This window comes from Thermobia domestica, chromosome 2 (assembly GCF_964235325.1).
Source record: "Thermobia domestica chromosome 2, izTheDome1.hap1.1, whole genome shotgun sequence".
In the NCBI taxonomy this organism is placed as follows: domain Eukaryota; kingdom Metazoa; phylum Arthropoda; class Insecta; order Zygentoma; family Lepismatidae; genus Thermobia; species Thermobia domestica.
The window spans coordinates 365,031,127-365,053,919 of record NC_137455.1 but is presented as its reverse complement, the minus strand read 5'-3'; the positions used below and the strand labels follow the sequence as shown (position 1 = coordinate 365,053,919).

Here is a 22,793-nt window from a genome sequence, read left to right as displayed (position 1 = left end):
AAATCAGTTATAATTGTAAAAGCCTGATTAAAAGCCAAAAGTTTTTGAATCTATTTCCTAAGTAAATATTGACTATAACTAAGTTTTTCCCTTACCTTATAACATAATTTGCAACTTCGTAGTAATTCCATATTCTGAAAAGAAAGTTACTATATAACTTCTAATCGATTAATAAACTTGATAAGTTCCCTTTCTCCTTATTTAGATATAATACCATATAAAAGTTCCACAAATGAGATCTAATAATATATTCTTTTAAATAGAGAAGTACAGTTTGCTATTGGCATATTTTGAAGAGGTCCTGAGCTGGGCAAAACCACAGAAACTTCTATGAACAAAGAATAACACGATTTTCAGAGGACTTTGGGAACGATGCATTCCGTTGCAGTCGAATTACTTCAATGGTTTGCAAGTTCCTGACTATCATACTTTAAAAAAATCCATATATTTGTCTGGCTCATTAATATCTTTATATTCATAAAGCAGATTAAACTTTAAAAAATCAGAATTAATTAGGGATGCGCAGGAGACGAGTCGAGACAGGATTTTCCTGACAAAATTCGAGTCGAGACAAGGCTCTTCCAATAGAAAGATATACATTTTTCGGGCCGAGACATCACTTTTACATCACGTGTTCGAGACGAGACAGCCACAAATCTTGACTCGTGCACATCCCTAGAATTAATACATCTTGTAAAACAGGATGCAAAATTTCAAAGTCAGACGCACTCGCCAATCTAAAAATATTGGTCGCCAGGTACCTCTCACGTACAAATTATGAGAGTCCCCCTTCCTCCATAGTCTTTGATTTGACAAAGAAAGACTATATCAGGGCATGAAATTTCAAGACCAGACAATTAGATTCTCGATAATCAATTTTGAATTGGACAATTCATATACATGTTGAGTTATGCGAATTACAACGTTGCGAAAACTTCACCTTCCATGTCCATTGTGAAGACTTCACATTGCGTGTTTTCTCTCACTCAGTGACAATTATTTTCGTGCAAACCAGAAACTGTGCAGCCGTGTGAGTTTAGGCAGAAACCATTTCTACTGAACACGGGTCGCCAGCTCTAAATTTTAAGTCGTCAATGGCGACCTGGCGACCGGAAATTTTGTGCCCTGCTGTAAAAGATTTAAAACATAATATTTGATGTATATATTGTAGATGCATGGCATGTGTTTTATTTATTTTATTTTATTTTATTTTACAGAACAATTAGATGAAATCCGTAAAACAAGTTTATCACGGCTATTCTGTGACAACGGAGATAACGTCAAAGTAATTCAACCCAAGAGTTTTCTTAAAATCACGGAATTGTAAGTGTGATAGACCCTAAGCTATATATTATTATAGTTGTATATTATTGTAGTTATTTTTTTGTGTAAACATCCATCCTTTTTGCGCATTTGTAAGATTGATGTCATTTTGCATGTAGTTTAATTTGCAGTAATTATTATTATGTGTGTTATACATTATAAAATAGGATTTTATTTACTTGCAAGGCCATTTTTTTTAGCTTGCCATTTGCGTCCAGTTAATCTATCTATTTATTTGAATATTTTACGGTACTTATATTTATATCCGCCATCTCCTAGCTTCGGTTGTGATAGAATATAGGTATGGTTGAATCGGCTTTCGTTGTGGCATAGCTGGGAAAACGAGAGAGAGAAAAAAGTACAGAGAGATAACAGAAAAGTGAGTAGCATATTTGCGTTTACAGGAAATCACGTCCACAACGAAAACCCACGATTTCATACCATGAATAGAATTTACAATATCATATACTCTTCATTTACTTCAATTTAATTTAAAAACGCTTTTAAGTTCTTCATGTTAGGGAGGTATTGAAATTCGTTCGTACAATGTACGAGGGTGACATCTCAATTTGAGAGATGCTCGCATTGTCGTGCAATGAGGTATAAAGCCATCGACTGTTCGATCATATGCTAGTTCTCATTGAGCTCAGACTAGTTAAATCAGTCTTCACGTAGTAGCAACAGAAATAATATTGTGTCGAGTGCTGTTTGCGTTCTATGAATATCAAATATCTTAAGAAGTGTTCTCAGTATTTGCGTGTTCTTGTCTCAGAAAATAATTCCAAACCTTGAGCAATAACTTTGCTTCCTGAATTATTTTAGTATTTTTAGAAGTTTCCGGCCGAGCACCAGGCCGTAGCCAGCCCAAAAATGTAGGGGGGGGGTGGAAGTTAGGGGGTTCCGATCCAACCATATTATAGTTCATCATCATATTATAGTTCATTTGCAAGCCTACCGTGAAAATTGTAGGGGGATCAGGAAAAATTTAGGGAGGGCCCGGCTCCCTAGACCCCCCTTGGATACGTTCCTGCCGAGCGCTGAAATATCTTACCAGTAAGGAGCCACATATGACTTATAGTGCCATCTATGGAAGAAATAAAGCATCAGTTTAAGCTGTTGAGTTGCGTCAGTACGTTGGAGACAGTCATCTGAATTAATCGTTGTTCATTGAACTCGCATACTACATGACAATGCTCCAGTCCACACAGCCGTTGTTGCCAAGGTTGGAGTAAAGCTCTGTGGTTTCAAGGAGTTTTAGTATCCACTATACAGCTCAGATTTAACCTTGACAGCAAGAGTTGTTTAAACTGTCATGCAAATTCCGAGCTCAACCCAAATCAACTGTTCGAAATTATTTTCTCCAACGAATTGACGCAGCTACACAATTGAAACTGATACATTATTTCTTCCATAGATGGCACTGTATGCTATGAACGACTTATTACCAGTGGCCCGATATATCAATATCAGAGCGGAAAGTTTCGGAAGAACCCTTGTAGCAATATGCAACTTTCCAGAACTAAACAAGTTAGTTCTGTTTGACGTTGTGAAACTACAATAGCGTTCCGAACTATGGGGGATACAACATTAAAGCCAAATATATCTTGGATTTAAATGTCGGTCCTCCATAATTTGAAAACATATCGTGAATATCAAAGCTAATATCAAAATTTGGCATCTTCAATACCAACAATTTCAAATTTTATAAATATTGAATAAGCTACAAACTAAAAGCTGGACTCAGTTTAACAGATTCCGTTTTCCGAATATTTATAATTTACATGTTTGATAAAATAAAATAAAATATAAGTCTACTGTCTTATCCGTGCCAAAGTGGCCGGTTGAAAACCGTTATTTCAGGTCCAAGGGTTGGAATTTCCTACGAACGATTGTTGGGATAACATATTTTGACCGTATTCTCCGCATATGCGGAATATGAAAAATAAAGGCAGAGTATGGGTTTTTCTTTTTGTATTTTATTATAGTTCTAGAACTTCAAAAAAACACTACAGATGCCCGACATTACTTATTCGTTATTAATTGTAGGGTTTCATCCTGTCTACATTTGATTTTACAATATCGATGAAGTAGTCGGTAGGTTTACACATATGCTATTCATGGACTCATGTCTACTGCTACATTGCCAACACTTGTTATATTCTATTTCTTATCTCACATTATTTCCTCTTTTTCCCTTCTTATCTCTGGTCATAGAGGTACATTCTGTTTTCGTTTCTCATATCATTTCCTCTTTTTCCCTTCTTATCTCTGGTCATAGAGGTACATTCCGTTTTCGTTTCTCATATCATTTCCTCTTTTTTCCTTATCTTCGATCATAAAACTACCTTCCATTTTCCTTTCTCATATCCTCCCCCCGATCGTAAAAGTAACTATATTCTTCCCCTATCTCATGTCCTCTTCTCTTTTGCTCCAGTTATTATCTCCGATCCTAAAAGTATATTCTAATCTCGTAGCTCACGTTCTCTTCTCTTTTCCTGTAGTTGTTATCTCCTACATAAAAGAATATCATATTCCCCTATCTCATATCTTCTCCTCTTTCACTCCAGGTGTTATCTCCAATCGTAAAAGTATATTCCATTCAAATATCTAATGTCCTTTTCTCTTTTGCTCTACCTTTTATCTCCGATCGTAAAAGTATACGTATATTCCACTCCCGTATCTCATATCTTCCCCACTTTTACTCCACCTGCTATCTCCGATCGTAAAAGCGTACTCCTACATCAGCGTAGCTTGTTGGAAATGACTTAAGTTGAAGTTATAGATTTTCGCTGTCAATGCATAAGGGAATCAAGTTCACGTTTGGTCAATTTGGACATAATTCGTCTTTGTGTCTGAAGATTCAATTTTTGTGTCTGAAGCTCCTTTCAGTTCTTAAAAGATTCGTGTTCAGATATTGGAAATAACTCAAATAACTTCAGTATCACTTTTAGGTGACACGGTGGCTCAGCGGTAGAACGATTGCCTCTGGTGTGTGGGGTTTCTGGTTCGATTCCCGGTCAATTAAGTTTGTGGTGGACAACATCGTGTCTGTGGGTTTGCTCTGGTTATTCTCGTTTCCTCCCACATTCTTATAGCATCAATTCTTCCATTATTCTCTTGCTTTAATCATCCGTCTTCATTAGCTTAAAAGGTCATAATCGTGAGTTGTTAAACTGGAAACATTCACATCATTTCATCTAAAAGTGTCAGTTTCACCTTGATAGGTGCCGTGGTTCTTGTACAGCAGAGAAAAATGTTCTGAGTTTTGTCGAAAACTACGCATGATTTTTTTTAATGCTGACTTATAGCACTGTATGCAGCTCAATGATAGGCCAATCCATCGATTAATACCTCTCGTCTTTGGACCTTTGTCTGCCAAACCCCAGAGACGTACGCAACGGATGGGTCCTGGGGGGTCCCGACCACTCCCAGAAATTCCGGCTTTTTTGTAAATTTAATCTAACTTTAGGGGTGATTTCTACAATTTTTAATATAATTTATCCTTATAGTGAATTTGGATCTTCCCCAAAAACACTGGACCCCTCCGAAATAAATTTGCAAGTACGTGCCTGTTAAAGGTTAATAATATCGAGTTAATAAAAAATTTGTGTTCTTAAAGGTTAATTAACACATAGTGTACCGTTCCCATGCCGTGCCCCGACAGGCCCTATTGAAGAGAAACCAGCTGTCGGCCGTGATCCTTCGGCTTTCTTCGGAGCACACGAAATGACACGAAGTTGACCAGAACCAAGAGAAAGGTGTAGAAACGGCGCGACATGGTATATGTGAAAGTTGCGGCCATGGCACAACGGAGCATAGCATGGGCACGGCACACCATGTGTAAATTAATCTTAATAGTGTTTGTAGTGTAAATAATTGAACGTAGAATTTTTATCTAAAGAGTTCCAATTTTTTTAAAGCTGTATTTTCTATTTCAGAAATCGCCTTGTACCCTGTGAAAATTTACCAGCTGTGGATCTAAGTTTATGGAAAGAGCATACGTGGTCATCATATTACACGAACAAATAGTTTCGTCAACTAGCGAAAAAGAAGAAAAGAAAAGAAACAAAAAGCATGAAGATATTTATATTTTCATTTCGTTTTCTCTTTAATTTTCATGTTTGTGTATCATAACAGCATCACATTTCATAAAAACGAATTCCATAAAATTGTTCCTTTTTTGTATCTTGGCATTATTACGTTAATAATAAAATAAAGTAACATTTTTTCTAAGAATTTTTCTCAGTATGTTTTGTTTCCTGAGATCCTTTACGTGATCATTCCAATCGTAAATTTTAACCAAGCTTCAAGTGTTAATGTCCATAAATACTAAAAAAAAAAAAAAAAAAAAAAAAAAAAAAAAAATTGTTGGAAATTCGTACACTGAACATTCATAAAGCAAAAACTAATATGAAATTACGAGGGCCGTTCGAAAAGTAACCTCCGATTGGTTAAAAAGGAAACATCAAAATAAACAAGAAGAATTTATTATATACATCTGAAAACTATTTCTTTGCTCTATTTTTCAACACAATTTTCATAAACATTCATGCATTTATCATATCTCTTTACTAGCTTAGAAATCTCATCAACATAAAAATATCCCGCCTGTGCCTTGAGCCAGCCTGTGACTGCATCTTTCAGCTCCTCATCATCATCAAAGCGCTGAGATCCAACCCACTTCTTCATATGCATGAAGAGATTGTGAAACATCGATTTTCATTAACTCTTCCATCAATTTTCTGAACGAGTTCACCAGTGACCACTGATGGCCTGTCACTCTTCTCTTTGTCACAAATGTTTGTTCTTCCATTTTTAAATGAACGAACCCATTCACGAACAACTCCTTCACTTATTACACTTAGTCCATACGCGGCACAAAGTTCCCGATGAATAGCTGCTGCCGAATACTGTCTTGCCGTAAGAAAATGTACAACAGTTCGCACCTTGCACTTGGCGGGGTTTTCAATTGCAGCACACATTTTGATACGCTACAAAAGTGGAACTAGTGATCAGGCAACCTTCACTCTACCACGGCTAAATGCAAACTGATCTACCGCGCACGTCTATGAAAAGATGGTACCGCTGCTCCCACTACTTCACGCACATTGACCTATCGGAGTTTACTTTCAGAACGCGATTCCTATTATAGGTAACTAGCTGAAATATTTACCACGGTGTTGTTTGCCACAACTCGAATTTGGTGTTGTTAGCTACGGTTGTTATTGCTGATTTATCTTATTTCGTAATCGTGAAGATTGACACCGAGTCGACTCATAAGCTAAGGGTTGCCAGATGATTATAACAATCAAATCCATTATATTTATGAACGGAATACATACAGAGGCACCAAACACGTTATCAGATTACTGTCCTATCGGTGTGTTTGTAGCGAACGTTGAATCTAGGCATATCACAAAGGGAAGTAGGGCAACTGTCGGTGGCCAAAACCATCGGAAAATTTGTGATAAATATGATCTTTTCTTTTAATTTTTCAGAACTTTCGTAGAGATAAAATTAAATAAAATTTGATTTCAATGGGACTATAAGGCTTTAACGATATTTCGAACAAACTTTTGCTAACATGAATAAAGTTTAGTCCATTGATAATACACTGAGAAAAAGATGTAGGTGGCGTACTTAAAAACATAGGTTACATGCGTAATTCCTGTAGATTTGGAATTAACGTACAGCAGACGTATAACTGAAAACGCATGTTTTATAATACTTTCTGTATAAGTGTTCCATCTATACGTACTTTCCCTATGAAACAATGTAGGCGGTCAGGATCTCACATACAAATGGACGTATATAACATATAGCTGACGAAGGTAGCATAAGTATGTGCATGTGATATACAGAAAACTGTTAGATGTCAGATATCCTGCAACGGCATGATGTAACATCTAAGGGCAGTGCCTATGTAGCATACGGATAACGTATGCTCCGTACTGATTTCTACAGTAAGCAAGAGGATGCCGTATATTTGTACAATATACCGCTGTCCGGAAAACGGATTTTTTCTCTGTGTACAAAACCTTTGGTACGCTTGTATTGTTACTTGGCTATTTTCAAGCCCACAGCAGAAATTAAAATGCAGGGTTGGGCGAATCTCTTAATGGCGTTTCTGAAACAAAAATGAGTATGCACAAACAGAAGCACTGAAGCCTACCTAGGTATAACATAGCGTTGCCATTCGTCCCGGAAAATCAGGGACCGTCACGGAATCGTGATCTATGTCCCGGCGTCCCGAAAATATTTCTCCGGACGCTTAAATGTCCCGGATTTCAGCGAAGAAGAACAGTATAGAATAAGTACCTTATTTTGATTTTTTAAAAATTTATGTTGTTTTATGTGTAATACATTCAGGGGTAGTTCAAGTATTACGTAACCAGCCTAAGAGGGAATTGGATTCAAGCTTTTTCTTATTTTTGCTGGCAGTGGAGGAAAGGTTATGATGACGTAAGCATAAATGCATGTCATTGAGTTGTTAATTTGTTAAAAATAGCATAAATAAAGTAAAAATTCAGCGGAAAAAGTTCTTTGAAAACGCCGCGCGAACATATTGCCAATGAATGAACCATTCTAAAAAAAGGTGGAGGGATAGTACACGAACAGACAAAATGTGTGAAACGAAACATCATACTTTGAATGAGCTAAAGCAGACTCTGAAAGCCCCGAAACATAACAGATCTTGAGGATTTTTTTTTTTTTTTTTTTGACTTACCAGAGGGGGTTACGTTTGCTTAACCAAAGAGAAGAAGGTACACCAAAATGACTAAAAATGTCATTACGTAATACTTGAATAACTGTATGTAATGGAAGGAAGTAAATTAGTACAGTAGGTATACACCTCTGTATTGATCAAGTATAACATTCTAGTTTATGGGTTTATTTGTTTCGGCTCTTCCGAGCTTATGATGCAGTTAAAAATAACATTAAGAATAAATAATAAAGAAACATGGATAACAATAAGAAATGGTATTGAATACAATGAGCTGATCAGTACGGTATTTTATGCCTACTTTTGGGCCACCCTATATAATAAAACTTCTTTTCATTTTAAGCATTTCAAAGATTCTAGTAATTTAGTTGCGTGCCAGATTTTCATTTTTGAAATATGGCAACCCTACCTACTATAACGAAAAAAATAAACAGAAAAAAATGAAAGCTTTACAAACTATAGAAAGTTAATGCGGTTTGTCCTGTGATTGGATAGTGGAAATAAACAGGGTGATTAATTACTTTTCCAAGTTGAATCAGTAGTTTTCTTGAATGTTCGGAGAGACTATATAAATGTAAGGAGTTCAACTCTGCAGTGAATTATTAACTCCTTCGATACTGAAATGAATAACTTTAAAGCTCTTACGGTTACCATAGATAAGATTCTAAGAGGTATATTATCTAAGTATTTAAGATTAAAGAAAGGAAAGCTTGAAAACAGGAAAGTTTAAAATAAATTCTAACATTGAGATTGAGGCAGTTAAAGAAATCAAGATGGAAACCAAAAGGAAGGTTGCTTTCAACTAACTTGATTATGATACCAACGAAACACTTTCCAGAACAAATGGAAGGGGGAAAAATATTTTTTGACATAAGCGTAAAAACAAATCGTTTCTCCAATGGATTCCCGGTGCGAAAAAATTAGAAATATTTGAGCAATTGCTGCTGATTTGTATTTTATAACTTCCTACTCCTGCGACAGCCTGCATTAAGTATGTGAAACCTGATTCTTTACTCGCATAGCATAATGACAAAATAGAAGATATATAACAGGAATGAATACTAATAATTACAATAAAAGAGAAATTAGAATTACGTCAATTTATGAAGCTATTGGGAGATTAGAAATGATTTGTGTTCGTTTCTTGAAAGCTTAATGTTCTTTTTTAGCATCGAGACTATATGAGACCTCTGTTGTGCCGAACACGAGAACACATCAATTTTTAACAGGGAACCAAAAATAGAGGTTCCTGGCAATCCTTGGTCGCGGGCTTGCCAGTCATACAATAATTTATATTGATATCGATAATTTAAGCCCAAATGCTATATACCAGATTTTCTCAACCTGGGGATCGCGAAGATAAGCGGAAGAGGTAAATATAATTAGAATCTAATACGGGAAAATATTTTTAAATATTATTTTGAATTTTGTTCTGGTAGGCATATTTTTATAGATACTGTCAAGAACAACAACAAAAAAAGTCTACTAAATATTTTCAGCAGGTGCAGAATTGTTTAAAATGAAAGAGGTACGATACGAAACTAATGAGAACTGTATATTAAAATGCCAGAAATATACAAATGCAACAAAACCTGCCTATCGAATTACAATCAAAATTGAATTCTACCGTAAAAAAAAAAATGAAATCTTTAAGTTTTACGTCCCAGGTTATGCCGATTAGGCTAAAGGAGACGATGATGATGAGAGATGAGTGAAACGGTGGAATGAAGAAAGTGGGAGGAAACGGGAGAACACCGAGAAAACCCACGAGTACGGTGTTTGTCCACCACAAAGTCCACACAGCGCGAGCTGGGATCGAACCAGGGACCCCAAGCACCGGAGGTGAACGCTCTACCACTGAGCCACCGCGTATGTGTGTTATTAATACGTGGGAGAATATATCATTAAAGAGAAAATAACCATATTGTTGATTCAATGAGCAAAAATTCATTAGCAATGTTGTTCATAATCCTATAATAAACGTATGGAAGACACGCACAGCTACATTTTATGTGAACAAAAATCACATTGCAATGCACGTTCATCTCCTAAAACACTCCCACAAGACTCATGTATCCAGACTTGACATAAAACCCACTGTACCAAATCTATTAAATTTTGTTTGTTCATTGATTTCAAAAGCCGCATTTGAAGTACTGCGTATATATAGCTCGGAGCATCGTCATTTGAAGGTATCTACTTTTCTAATACACTTTTTGGTGTTAAGATTTCCTGAAACACATGCAGACTTAGCTGACGGTTAAGAAAGAGTAAGTCTCTCCACACATTTGGATACTCTTGATCGCCTTTGGCGTTGCTCTTCAAGTTGCTTTTTGAAAGAACTTCTGTTCTTTGTGGTTGCCTGTTGGTAGTCCTACTTTCTCCTGCTATTGGACTCAGGGGCGTCATTTACGGGGGGCAGGAAGGGGCAATTGCCCCCCTAAGTTTGAGATTTATGTAGACTTTATCAATAAAATAATAGTAAATCAGTGAAAAACGCGAAATTTTATTATAGCAAGGGTTTTGCCCCCCCCCCAAGCAAAATTTGAAATTACGCTACTGATTGGACTGCGCAGCGTCACTTTATTTTCTATGTACTCTTTTAAAGCACGATTCATAGACTCCGGAGACCATTTTCCATATTATCGTGTACCCACCTTGTGTGAACTGTCATTTTAAAAAATGATTCCTTACATACCTCACAAATTTTGCATAAAAAAAGAATAACTTGAGTTTGTCATTATATTGTTATTTTGTTTGTTATTACTTACTGAAACATAAACTAATTCTCTTACCTTAAGGGGGCGCGGTGGCTCAGTGGTAGAGTGTTCACCTTCGGTCCCTTGTTCGATCCCAGCTCGCGCCGAACTGTAACGAGATAGAAACCAGAAAAAAACTTTGTGGTGGACAAACCAGTCAAGGACTTTGTGGTGGACAAACACCGTGCTCGTGGGTTTTCTCGGGGTTTTCCGTTTCCTCCCACTTTCTTCATTCCACCATTTCATTCATTTCTCATCATCACCGTCTCCTTTAGCGTAACCAGCATAACCGTGGGACATAAAACTAAAGATTTTATTTCGTTTTTCTCTTGCCTTAATCCCTATTCTACTGTGAAATACCCCGAAAATTAGTAAGGAATACTCCAATTTTATTGTGCTGCAACTACACGCACATATAACTTACTGGACGTCGTCACTTTATTGTGGAATTACGGAAGTATGCTGAAGTATTTAATTTAAGTACCAGATGACACGCTAGTACTACGGTTCTTTTTAAATTAAGGGTGGTGCGATTTAGAACCCTGTGCGATATCGGGAACTCTCCCCTAACTCAAAGTGGCGGCCTCTCGAAAATTAAAATATTCAATAACTTCTTAAAAAATGTCCAATTTTTAAAACCAAAATTAGAAATCACTTTGTTTTTTGTCATATGACCCAAAACTAAGGGAGTTGTGAAGTTTTAAATTCTTCAAACGACCTCCATTTTGAAACAGTAAGGTGAATCGGATTCGATATTTATAATATGAATGAACTGACCAAATTTGGTTTTAATCCATTCGCTTTTAGGGAAGTTACTGTATCCACTATATACAAGAAACGGATTCTACTATTATAGAAATAGATGGATATCGTGAAATTTCCGCAATAGGTACCGGTATATTAGATATCTCATACAAGCTTGTTACTAACCAGAAATTATAAGGGGTAGCTGGAAAGAGGATGTAATAAAATGAGGGTCGTGACAGAAATTAGGTTGAGGGCCACTGCTATATACGATAATGCCTTGCGATAATAGGTGAATATTCGATAATTTTAGAACGTACACTTTTTTGGGGCAGTTTTTGAATGTCCAAACAAATTGTGATTTTCTTTTAATTAAATAATTATAAAACACACACTAAACCTTTTTAGAACTCATTACCTTTAAAATAAATCAATAACGATTTGAGAATTGGCCAATGGCAGCACAGTGTCCACTCTTTTAAATTCAATTACGTTTACGAGGAGGTGGGAATATTGTTGTTCATAGTAGTGTTGGTACGGATTTAAAACAAAAAAAGAAAGAAAATGGAAGGACAGTAACGCCGATTTGGAGTTCGCAACTGAAGACTACTAGATAAGTTTATTATGTGTTATTATTATCATTAGCAGAATTATAGTTGTTTCTACAGTTACCACTTGCATAGCAAATATAGGATTTTTTTGTAAAATACGATAATTTTAAAGACGAAAATCGATAACTTTGAACTCTGGGATTGGCAGCTCTGCTTTGCGTTATCGACGGTACTTAGCAGCTATCTCCTATCCAAAAAAAAAAAAAAAAAAAAAAAAAAAAAAACTACAGGAGAAGAAAACAGTTTGAAAAAGTTGCAGATATTTTAAAATCAGCAACTTTTCTGATGGAAAAGTCAATTTGTTATTCTAATTAACTTCTCCATCAGAAAAGTCCCAGACTTTCAACTAAACTTCAACTTTTTCAAACTTTTTGTTCTTCTGTAAAGTTGTATTCTGTTTTTGAGAAAAGAGGTAGCTGCAAAGTACCGAGGTAGCTGCAATGAAAATACCGTGACGAACAACACCAAAATTGAGATATGGCAAACAACACCGTTGCAAACTACGCGCAACCAGTTGAAATGAGCTGGAAAACTACTGTCTATGGAAAATATTTCAAGGTATATTTGGTTACGTCGTCATACTCTCATTCAGGAGTATTTTCACCTGGAAAAAATCAATTTAAATTCAAAATTACCTGAAATTTCATTTCCAGAAGAGTCAGTTTCAAAGCTTTATGGTATGATGCCCCTTGGCTAACACTAGGAATATCCCCAGAACCCCCGTTATATGCACTGTGAATTAGAGCACCCCATTGTTTTTCAAACCCTGGCGCTCATGCGCATTACAACGTCAATAAACTACGTGGCAGTCGAATTGGCGTTTGATTCTGATAGATGAGATAGTAACGCGTCATTGCCAAATCTGCGGTGAAAAATTTCCTTGCAATGTAGACTTACACACGAAAAGGGACGAGACGAGAAAACATTTGTCGCCTCGTCTCGTAAGTTTTTGTTGTTTCTCTAACAATTATTTCTAGCCTCCTCTCGGTTGTCGAAAAGCTTTCCTCGTCTCGTCTCATTTTGAAAATTTTTGTACAAATTCATTTAAAAGTTTACCTAGAATCTTCCACATTATGCGAGGTCTATAAAGGGTATGACATACGAGGGGCGTCTAATAAGTTATCTACCTAGACAGGAAGAAATCGAGATAGGCTCACATGTTCATCCCTGTTTTTCCACGTAATCCCCATGGAGGCATTTATAATAATAATCAATGATAGATGCAATAGAGGGGCGTTCAATAAGTTAACTACCTAGACAGGAATGAATGCAGGTAGTCTCACCTGGTCATCACTGTTTTTCCATGTAATCCCCATGGACGCCTTTATAATAATAATTAATGGTGGGTGCAATAGAGAGACGTCCAATAAGTTAACTACCTAAACAGGAATGAATGCAGGTAGTCTCACCTGGTCATCACTGTTTTACCACGTAATCCCCATGGACGCCTTTATAATAATAATTAATGATGGGTGCAATAGAGGGACGTCCAATAAGTTATCTACCTAGACAGGAAGGCATGTAGATAGACTCACCTGGTATAACTGTTTTTCCATGTAATCCCCATAGAGGCCTTTATAATAATAATCAATGATAGATGCAATAGAGGGGCGTTCAATAAGTTAACTACCTAGACAGGAATGAATGCAGGTAGTCTCACCTGGTCATAACTGTTTTTCCATGTAATCCCCATGGACGCCTTTATAATAATAATCAATGATGGGTGCAATAGAGGGGCGTTCAATAAGTTAACTACCTAGACAGGAATAAATGCCGGTAGTCTCACCTGGTCATCACTGTTTTTCCATGTAATCCCCATGGACGCCTTTATAATAATAATCAATGATGGGCGCAATAGAGGGGCGTCCAATAAGTTATCAACTTAGACAGGACGGAATGCAGATAGGCTCAGCTGGTCATCACTGTTTTTCCATGTAATCCCCATGGACGCCTTTATAATAATAATCAATGATAGATGCAATAGAGGGGCGTTCAATAAGTTAACTACCTAGACAGGAATGAATGCAGGTAGTCTCACCTGGTCATCACTGTTTTTCCATATAATCCCCATGGACGCCTTTATAATAATAATTAATGATGGGTGCAATAGAGGGACGTCCAATAAGTTAACTACCTAGACAGGAATGAATGCAGGTAGTCTCACCTGGTCACCACTGTTTTTCCATGTAATCCCCATGGACGCCTTTATAATAATAATCAATGATGGGTGCAATAGAGGGGCCTCCAATAAGTTATCAACTTAGACAGGACGGAATGCAGATAGGCTCAGCTGGTCATAACTGTTTTTCCATGTAATCCCCATGGACGCCTTTATAATAATAATCAATGATAGATGCAATAGAGGGGCGTTCAATAAGTTAACTACCTAGACAGGAATGAATGCAGATAGGCTCACCTGGTCATCACTGTTTTTCCATGTAATCCCCATGGACGCCTTTATAATAATAATCAATGATGGGCGCAATAGAGGGGCGTCCAATAAGTTATCAACTTAGACAGGACGGAATGCAGATAGGCTCAGCTGGTCATAACTGTTTTTCCATGTAATCGCCATGGAGTCCTTTATAATAATAATCAATGATGGGTGCAATAGAGGGGAGTCCAATAAGTTATCTACCTAGACAGGAAGGAATGCAGATAGGCTCAGCTGCTCATAACTGTTTTTCCATGTAATCGCCATGGACGCCTTTATAATAATAATCAATGATGGGTGCAATAGAGAGTAGTCCAATAAGTTAACTACCTAGACAGGAAGGAATGCAGATAGGCTTAGCTGGTCATAACTGTTTTTATATGTAATCGCCATGGAGTCCTTTATAATAATAATCAATGATGTATGCAATAGAGGGGCGTCCAATAAGTTATCTACCTAGACAGGAAGTAATGCAGATAGGCTCAGCTGGTCATAACTGTTTTTCCATGTAATTCCCATGGAGGCCTTTATAATAATAATCAATGATAGATGCAATAGAGGGAAGTCCAATAAGTTATCTACCTAGACAGGAAGGAATGCAGATAGGCTTAGCTGGTCATAACTGTTTTTATATGTAATCGCCATAATAATAATCAATGATGGATGCAATAGAGGGGCGTCCAATAAGTTATCTACCTAGACAGGAAGGAATGCAGATAGGCTCAGCTGGTTATCATTGTTTTTCGATGTAATCCCTATGGAGGCCTTTATAATAAAAATTAATGATGGGTGCAATAGAGGGGCGTCCAATAAGTTATCAACTTAGACAGGACGGAATGCAGATAGGCTCAGCTGGTCATCACTGTTTTTCTATGTAATCCCCATGGACGCCTTTATTATAATAATCAATGATGGGCGCAATAGAGGGGCGTCCAATAAGTTATCAACTTAGACAGGACGGAATGCAGATAGGCTCAGCTGGTCATAACTGTTTTTCCATGTAATCCCCATGGAGGCCTTTATAATAATAATCAATGATAAATGCAATAGAGGGGCGTTCAATAAGTTAACTACCTAGACAGGAATGAATACAGGTAGTCTCACCTGGTCATCACTGTTTTTCCATGTAATCCCCATGGATGCCTTTATAATAATAATCAATGATGGGCGCAATAGAGGGACGTCCAATAAGTTATCTACCTAGATAGGAAGGAATATAGATAGTCTCACCTGGTCATCACTGTTTTTCGATGTAATTCCCATAGAGTCCTTTATAATAATAATCAACGATGGATGCAATAGAAGGGCGTTTAATAAGTTATCTACCTAGACAGGAAGGAATACAGATAGGCTCACCTGGTCATCACTGTTTATCCATAAAATCCCCATGGAGGCCTTTATAATAATAATCAATGATGGGTCCAATAGAGGGGCGTCCAATAAGTAATCTACCTAGGCAGGAAGGAATGCAGATGGCTCAGCTGATCATCACTGTTTTTCGATGTATTCCCCACGGAGGCCTTTATAATAATAATCAATGATGGGTGCAATAGAGGAGCGTCCAATAAGTTATCCACCTAATCAGATAAGTTAGCCACGAAGCTTTGCAATCCTTGTAAACATTGCAGACTGCAGTGCAGAAATGTTGCCAACTAATTAAGCAAAAGATGTTATATGTAATTTTGTGCTAAGAAATGGAAAACAAACTGAAGGGGGAAAACAATGAGATTAAAAATGAAATGGCATGGGCTCTTGATAAGAGAATCAAGAACCATTTTCTCTCGTTTGTAGTGGCGTATGCACTGCTCTCTTGAATCTTTGAACTAGTACTAGTACGTAAACACAGACAGGAAGAAAGAAGAAGGGCAGAACGTTGCATTTCTCCTGCCAGTGTACAACTAAAACTTACTATCCCCACTCTTAACGTTCCCTCTAGCTGAGAATCTACCTAAAATGTTTTGATTCAGAGCTACTATTATATGATGACTTAGTGGCCCTACTAGCAGATCTATGGTTGGATGAATGGATTAAAGTTTATCGTCCCCTTCAACAATAAGGTTCTATGAGATTTGGACCTGCAACCGAACAAGTGATCCGAACTACATGAATTTCCTCCGGAAATCGAAGGCGGGTCTCCCGCCTGATGACGAGTACGCGGATCATATAGCTACAAAGGAGTTGATTATCAGATCTAGAAACATGTGCAGTTGTACTCACGACTTCTATTCAAAATTGAGCTCTTGGGGGGCCACGCTGGCTCAGTGGTAGAGTGTTTATCTCTGGCACATGGGGTTCCTGGTTCGATTCCAGCTCGCGCTAAGTGAACCTTGTGGTTGACAAACACCGTGTGCGTGTCTTTCCTCTGGGTTCTTCACTTTCCTCCCACTTTCTTCAATTAACCATTTCATTCATGTTTTTATCATTACCGTCACCTTCAGCCTAGCCTGCATAATCGTGGGACGTAAAACTCAAAAGATTTCATTTCATTTCATTTCAAAATTGAACTCCTTTTACGTTTCCATTACAAGCGAGCGAGTGTTTAGAACAAGCAATTGTTCATTCTGTAAGAATTTGAAAACTATAGAACAGAAACTATTTATTGAATAGAAATTTTATTATTTTATTTCCTTTGTTATATGTAATAAAATACCTATAAAATATATTTTGAATCCTCGTGACTGATTCTTTAATTTGATATCTGACAGGAAAGTTAGGCCATAAACAAATATCAGTGATCAGAGTATGAAGACTCTATCCACATCTTATTCACCAAATTCCAAGAAACCTTTTAGATTCTACATAGGAATAAAGACACATTATTTAACATGCATATAGTATCTCCTCTTAATTTCACTGCAGCCAGAAAAATTAGACTCAAAAGTTATGAACATTCCGATCCAATGTTATAAAGTTTTTAAATGTTGAAGATTCCTTTGTACATTATTTCATTTCTGGCACCGAATATTTGGTTTTTGCATCTTTTAAATGGTAATTTATTCTGATCGCATTTTAAAAAAGCAATATACAAACTATAACTGAAAAAATTAACCTCATATTACTTCGTAATGAATCACTAGAACAGGTTTTATCCTCTTTAACTTCTCTCTATCCCCCTCTCTCTCTCTTTTTTTTAAATTGACTATTTCCTCATCTCTAATGAAAGTCAAACAAATATCTGAAATATTATAAGGAACTTATTATCTTCAACAAGAACAGCTAGTACACTTGATTTCTCTTTTTCATCATCTTAGCCCATTTTCATGAAATGACAAGAGTTAGACAACCATTCTTTGTAAAAAACTGAAAAATAACAATGAGTTAGCAAGAGACTAATAACAGTTTATTCTTCCATGAGCAAATAATACACAACAAATGCAATGTATTATGGTAATTAATGTATTGTTAAGGAACAGTAAGAACATTTAGGATCCGGCTCAAAGTATGTATCTATATAGGATCGAAATCTTGAACCAAAATCGAATTTATAAGAAAAAATTGTTAGAACAAATGACAAAACACGCGAATTGCGCGTCACAATTTAAAGATGTCGCCCAAGGAAGCCAACAGGTTACCTGCTGCTCCGAGTTATTCTGTTAAACATAAACAAGCCAAACACGTAATTGCAGAAGAAAAGCAAATCTTTATCAAACGATATCAACGTTGTTTACTTCACTTCAAGAAAATTAAGACCTATAATAGCTAATTTTCATGTTCTCATGAAATATTTATTTACTTTCTTTGTAGTACTGAAATTAGTATTTGTATATTCGCATGCTATACAATGTTACAAAGCACATCAATAAATTGAACTTAAGGGGGAAAAGGACCATCTGTTTTTCATGGATTATGCGTAATGATTTAGGTAATAGATAAAAAAGAAATAATCTCCCATAATGATAAATATGGTTGCTATTACATACCAGCGCCATCTCTTTATCGTTCAGTTGATAATCTGACATAACTCATTGTAATTTCATCTATAATGACAGTTTGGAGGAAAATAACAATGTTCAGTTGCTCTTAAAGAAGGGTGGATTATATAGTATTGGGTATTTTGCCCTGTATCACGGCAATGGTGTGAGAGTGGGACCAGTAATGCACATCGCAGTAGCAGAAATACATACACGTGCTGCAGCAGAAATATTGCGCGAAACAGACGAAACAATTTCCTTTTCACCAATCAGCAAATAGTCGTGCGCGCAGTAACACAATATCAAGTTACGCGGTTTGTTTTTGAAGGGTGCAAAAGACTGTGAAAACCGCTTTAGACAGGAAGGAATGCAGATAGACTCACCTGGTCATCACTGTTTTTCCATGCAATCCTCATGGAGACTTTTATAATAATAACCAATGATGGGTGCAATAAAGGGGCGTCCAATAAGTTATCTACCTAGACAGGAAGGAATGCAGATAGGCTCACCTGTTCATCACTGTTTTTCGATGTAGTCTCCATGGAGGTCTTTGTAATAATAATCAATGATGGGTGCAATAAAGGAGCGTCCAATAAGTTATCTACCTAGACAGGAAGGAATACAGATAGGCTCACCTAGTCATCACTGTTTTTCGATGTAGTCTCCATGGAGGTCTTTGTAATAATAATCAATGATGGGTGCAATAAAGGAGCGTCCAATAAGTTATCTACCTAGACAGGAAGGAATGCAGATAGGTTCACCTGGTCATCACTGTTTTTCGATGTAGTCTCCATGGAGACCTTTGTAACAATAATCAATTATGGGTGCAATAGAGGGGCGTCAAATTAGTTATCTACCTAGACAGGAAGGAATGCAGATCACTGTTTTTCGATGTAGTCTCCATGGAGGCCTTTGTAATAATAATCAATGATGGGTGCAATAGAGGGGCGTCCAATAAGTTATCTATCTAGACAGGAAGGAATACAGATAGGCTCACCTGGTTATCACTGTTTTTCCATGTAATCCCGATGGAGGCCTTTTTAATAATAATCAACGATGGGTGCAATAGAGGGGCGTCCAATAAGTTATCTACCTAGACAGGAAGGTATACAGATAGGCTCACCTAGTCATCACTGTTTTTCGATGTAGTCTCCATGGAGGTCTTTGTAATAATAACCAATGATGGGTGCAATAAAGGGGCGTCCAATAAGTTATCTACCTAGACAGGAAGGAATGCAGATAGGCTCACCTGTTCATCACTGTTTTTCGATGTAGTCTCCATGGAGGTCTTTGTAATAATAATCAATGATGGGTGCAATAAAGGAGCGTCCAATAAGTTATCTACCTAGACAGGAAGGAATACAGATAGGCTCACCTAGTCATCACTGTTTTTCGATGTAGTCTCCATGGAGGTCTTTGTAATAATAATCAATGATGGGTGCAATAAAGGAGCGTCCAATAAGTTATCTACCTAGACAGGAAGGAATGCAGATAGGTTCACCTGGTCATCACTGTTTTTCGATGTAGTCTCCATGGAGACCTTTGTAACAATAATCAATTATGGGTGCAATAGAGGGGCGTCCAATTAGTTATCTACCTAGACAGGAAGGAATGCAGATCACTGTTTTTCGATGTAGTCTCCATGGAGGCCTTTGTAATAATAATCAATTATGGGTGCAATAGAGGGGCGTCCAATAAGTTATCTATCTAGACAGGAAGGAATACAGATAGGCTCACCTGGTTATCACTGTTTTTCCATGTAATCCCGATGGAGGCCTTTTTAATAATAATCAACGATGGGTGCAATAGAGGGGCGTCCAATAAGTTATCTACCTAGACAGGAAGGAATACAGATAGGCTCACCTAGTCATCACTGTTTTTCGATGTAGTCTCCATGGAGGTCTTTGTAATAATAACCAATGATGGGTGCAATAAAGGGGCGTCCAATAAGTTATCTACCTAGACAGGAAGGAATGCAGATAGGCTCACCTGTTCATCACTGTTTTTCGATGTAGTCTCCATGGAGGTCTTTGTAATAATAATCAATGATGGGTGCAATAAAGGAGCGTCCAATAAGTTATCTACCTAGACAGGAAGGAATACAGATAGGCTCACCTAGTCATCACTGTTTTTCGATGTAGTCTCCATGGAGGTCTTTGTAATAATAATCAATGATGGGTGCAATAAAGGAGCGTCCAATAAGTTATCTACCTAGACAGGAAGGAATGCAGATAGGTTCACCTGGTCATCACTGTTTTTCGATGTAGTCTCCATGGAGACCTTTGTAACAATAATCAATTATGGGTGCAATAGAGGGGCGTCCAATTAGTTATCTACCTAGACAGGAAGGAATGCAGATCACTGTTTTTCGATGTAGTCTCCATGGAGGCCTTTGTAATAATAATCAATTATGGGTGCAATAGAGGGGCGTCCAATAAGTTATCTATCTAGACAGGAAGGAATACAGATAGGCTCACCTGGTTATCACTGTTTTTCCATGTAATCCCGATGGAGGCCTTTTTAATAATAATCAACGATGTGTGCAATAGAGGGGCGTCCAATAAGTTATCTACCTAGACAGGAAGGAATACAGATAGGCTCACCTAGTCATCACTGTTTTTCGATGTAGTCTCCATGGAGGCCTTTGTAATAATAATGAATTATGGGTGCAATAGAGGGCGTCCAATAAGTTATCTACCTAGACAGGAAGGAATGCAGATCACTGTTTTTCGATGTAGTCTCCATGGAGGCCTTTGTAATAATAATCAATTATGGGTGCAATAGAGGGGCGTCCAATAAGTTATCTATCTAGACAGGAAGGAATACAGATAGGCTCACCTGGTTATCACTGTTTCTCCATGTAATCCCGATGGAGGCCTTTGTAATAATAATGAATTATGGGTGCAATAGAGGGGCGTCCAATAAGTTATCTACCTAGAGAGGAAGGAATACAGATAGGCTCACCTGGTTATCACTGTTTTTCCATGTAATCCCGATGGAGGCCTTTTTAATAATAATCAACGATGGGTGCAATAGATGGGCGTCCAATAAGTTATCTATCTAGACAGGAAGGAATACAGATAGGCTCACCTGGTTATCACTGTTTCTCCATGTAATCCCGATGGAGGCCTTTGTAATAATAATGAATTGTGGGTGCAATAGAGGGGCGTCCAATAAGTTATCTACCTAGAGAGGAAGGAATACAGATAGGCTCACCTAGTCATCACTGTTTTTCGATGTAGTCTCCATGGAGGCCTTTGTAATAATAATGAATTATGGGTGCAATAGAGGGGCGTCCAATAAGTTATCTACCTAGACAGGAAGGAATACAGATAGGCTCACCTGGTTATCACTGTTTTTCGATGTAGTCTCCATGGAGGCCTTTGTAATAATAATGAATTATGGGTGCAATAGAGGGGCGTCCAATAAGTTATCTACCTAGACAGGAAGGAATACAGATAGGCTCACCTAGTCATCACTGTTTTTCGATGTAGTCTCCATGGAGGCCTTTGTAATAATAATGAATTATGGGTGCAATAGAGGGGCGTCCAATAAGTTATCTACCTAGACAGGAAGGAATACAGATAGGCTCACCTGGTTATCACTGTTTTTCGATGTAGTCTCCATGGAGGCCTTTGTAATAATAATGAATTATGGGTGCAATAGAGGGGCGTCCAATAAGTTATCTACCTAGACAGGAAGGAATGCAGATAGGTTCACCTGGTCATCACTGTTTTTCGATGTAGTCTCCATGGAGACCTTTGTAACAATAATCAACGATGGGTGCAATAGAGGGGCGTCCAATAAGTTATCTACCTAGACAGGAAGGAATACAGATAGGCTCACCTAGTCATCACTGTTTTTCGATGTAGTCTCCATGGAGGCCTTTGTAATAATAATGAATTATGGGTGCAATAGAGGGGCGTCCAATAAGTTATCTACCTAGACAGGAAGGAATACAGATAGGCTCACCTGGTTATCACTGTTTTTCCATGTAATCCCGATGGAGGCCTTTTTAATAATAATCAACGATGGTTGCAATAGAGGGGCGTCCAATAAGTTATCTACCTAGACAGGAAGGAATACAGATAGGCTCACCTAGTCATCACTGTTTTTCGATGTAGTCTCCATGGAGGCCTTTGTAATAATAATGAATTATGGGTGCAATAGAGGAGCGTCCAATAAGTTATCTACCTAGACAGGAAGGAATGCAGATAGGTTCACCTGGTCATCACTGTTTTTCGATGTAGTCTCCATGGAGACCTTTGTAACAATAATCAATTATGG

At 37.4% G+C, this 22,793-nt stretch overlaps 1 protein-coding gene across 2 annotated transcripts in view; it reads left to right on the top strand.

Annotated features, from left to right (window-relative positions):
• The window catches only part of LOC145679891 (immunomodulatory peroxidase-like), a 173,881-nt gene extending 168,346 nt beyond the window's left edge, over nt 1-5,535 (top strand). For both annotated transcript variants that reach the window (XM_081750407.1, XM_081750408.1), the window contains exons 13-14: nt 1,218-1,323; nt 5,262-5,535. In XM_081750407.1, the coding sequence (XP_081606533.1) occupies nt 1,218-1,323; nt 5,262-5,352 (197 nt within the window). In that variant the 3' untranslated portion in view covers nt 5,353-5,535. The remainder of the gene's footprint in view (nt 1-1,217; nt 1,324-5,261) is intronic.
• The last annotated feature ends 17,258 nt before the right edge of the window (nt 5,536-22,793 follow it).